General features: G+C 29.9%; 1 protein-coding gene across 1 annotated transcript in view; it reads right to left on the minus strand.

Annotated features, from left to right (window-relative positions):
• The window catches only part of LOC106883257 (uncharacterized), a 27,597-nt gene that overhangs the window by 1,147 nt on the left and 25,270 nt on the right, over positions 1-1,180 (minus strand). Inside the window, exon 5 of the mRNA XM_052973077.1 lies at positions 300-439. Coding sequence (XP_052829037.1) covers positions 300-439 — 140 coding nt within the window. The remainder of the gene's footprint in view (positions 1-299; positions 440-1,180) is intronic.

Below are 1,180 nucleotides of genomic sequence, written 5' to 3' on the forward strand. Positions count from 1 at the left end.
GGTGCTGTTAACGATGACATCAACCTACAAAAGTAATTTATGGTAAACAACTAAGGAACAGTCCACGGAGAGAAGAGAGATACAGTGTTGCAGTTGATATTGTTGTTAAGAAAGGCTCTACAGAATGGGTGTAGGAAGTTTGAGGTTGTTAAAGTTAGCAAAAGATATTCTCAAGATATAAGATGTGAAGGAAATAAAATGTTTGAGTTAGATTGAGAAACTGTTTTAATTAACTGTAATGATTCCTTATTTGGAAATGAAATAACAAGTAAATAGGTTACATTAATCTGTTTACTCACAGACGCATTAGAAATTGAACCAATCATTAGGTTTATTTTAACTCCATCAACAGTTTCTGTGGACGTCTCATTAGTTCTGGGTGGCATAGGGGCTGCTTTCCGTTGTGGACCAAGAAGGGATGTGTTTAGTGACGTGGTTTCTGAAAATAAACAATTAAACATTCTTCTCTCTCTTAAAAGAACCATTTTATTCCACATAAATAGTAACGATATTCCTTTTTGAAAATATGATTTAGCAAAAGAATACATGCTAACTTGTAGTCATCTTCCCCATCTTTTATATAGAGACAAGGCTATATAACATTATTTTTTACTATTTCTTCTACCACATGGACACAAAATACATTGAAGAACATACTTGAAACTTTCGAAATCTGAAAACAGCAAAACTAGTTAGTAAAATGTGATCTTCTACCTCCTATAAAATTTTTTTGCTTAAAACATGTATTAAAACATGATTCAGATGGTGTAAATTCCAATAAGTTGTGAATTTGTTGTGAAAAAATGTTTTTGAGGGAGTTAGGAGAGGAGTTTTAGAAAATTCACACAAAATTAACTTTGTTTCCTCATAACTTTTGGGAAAATAATTATTTTTAAATGAAAATTTCCACAAATACCTTTCAGAGTGTGTATATTATAATAATAATGGAATTTAATGCGAAAATAAAGATTGCTGGGATAGCATACATAAATATTGATACACGTCAGATATTTGTTTTTGAGGGTCTTTTTTTTTGTATTTTTTACAAAAAATTCCAATAGAATTGGAATTTATACCATCTAAAGCATATTTATAGAAAATTTCATTAAAAAAATGTTTTTCTTAAAATAATGAGGAAAGAAATTTGTTGGGGCATACATGTATAGGTATGGTACAGGTA

This window comes from Octopus bimaculoides, chromosome 1 (genome assembly GCF_001194135.2).
Source record: "Octopus bimaculoides isolate UCB-OBI-ISO-001 chromosome 1, ASM119413v2, whole genome shotgun sequence".
Taxonomy (NCBI): Eukaryota; Metazoa; Mollusca; class Cephalopoda; order Octopoda; family Octopodidae; genus Octopus; species Octopus bimaculoides.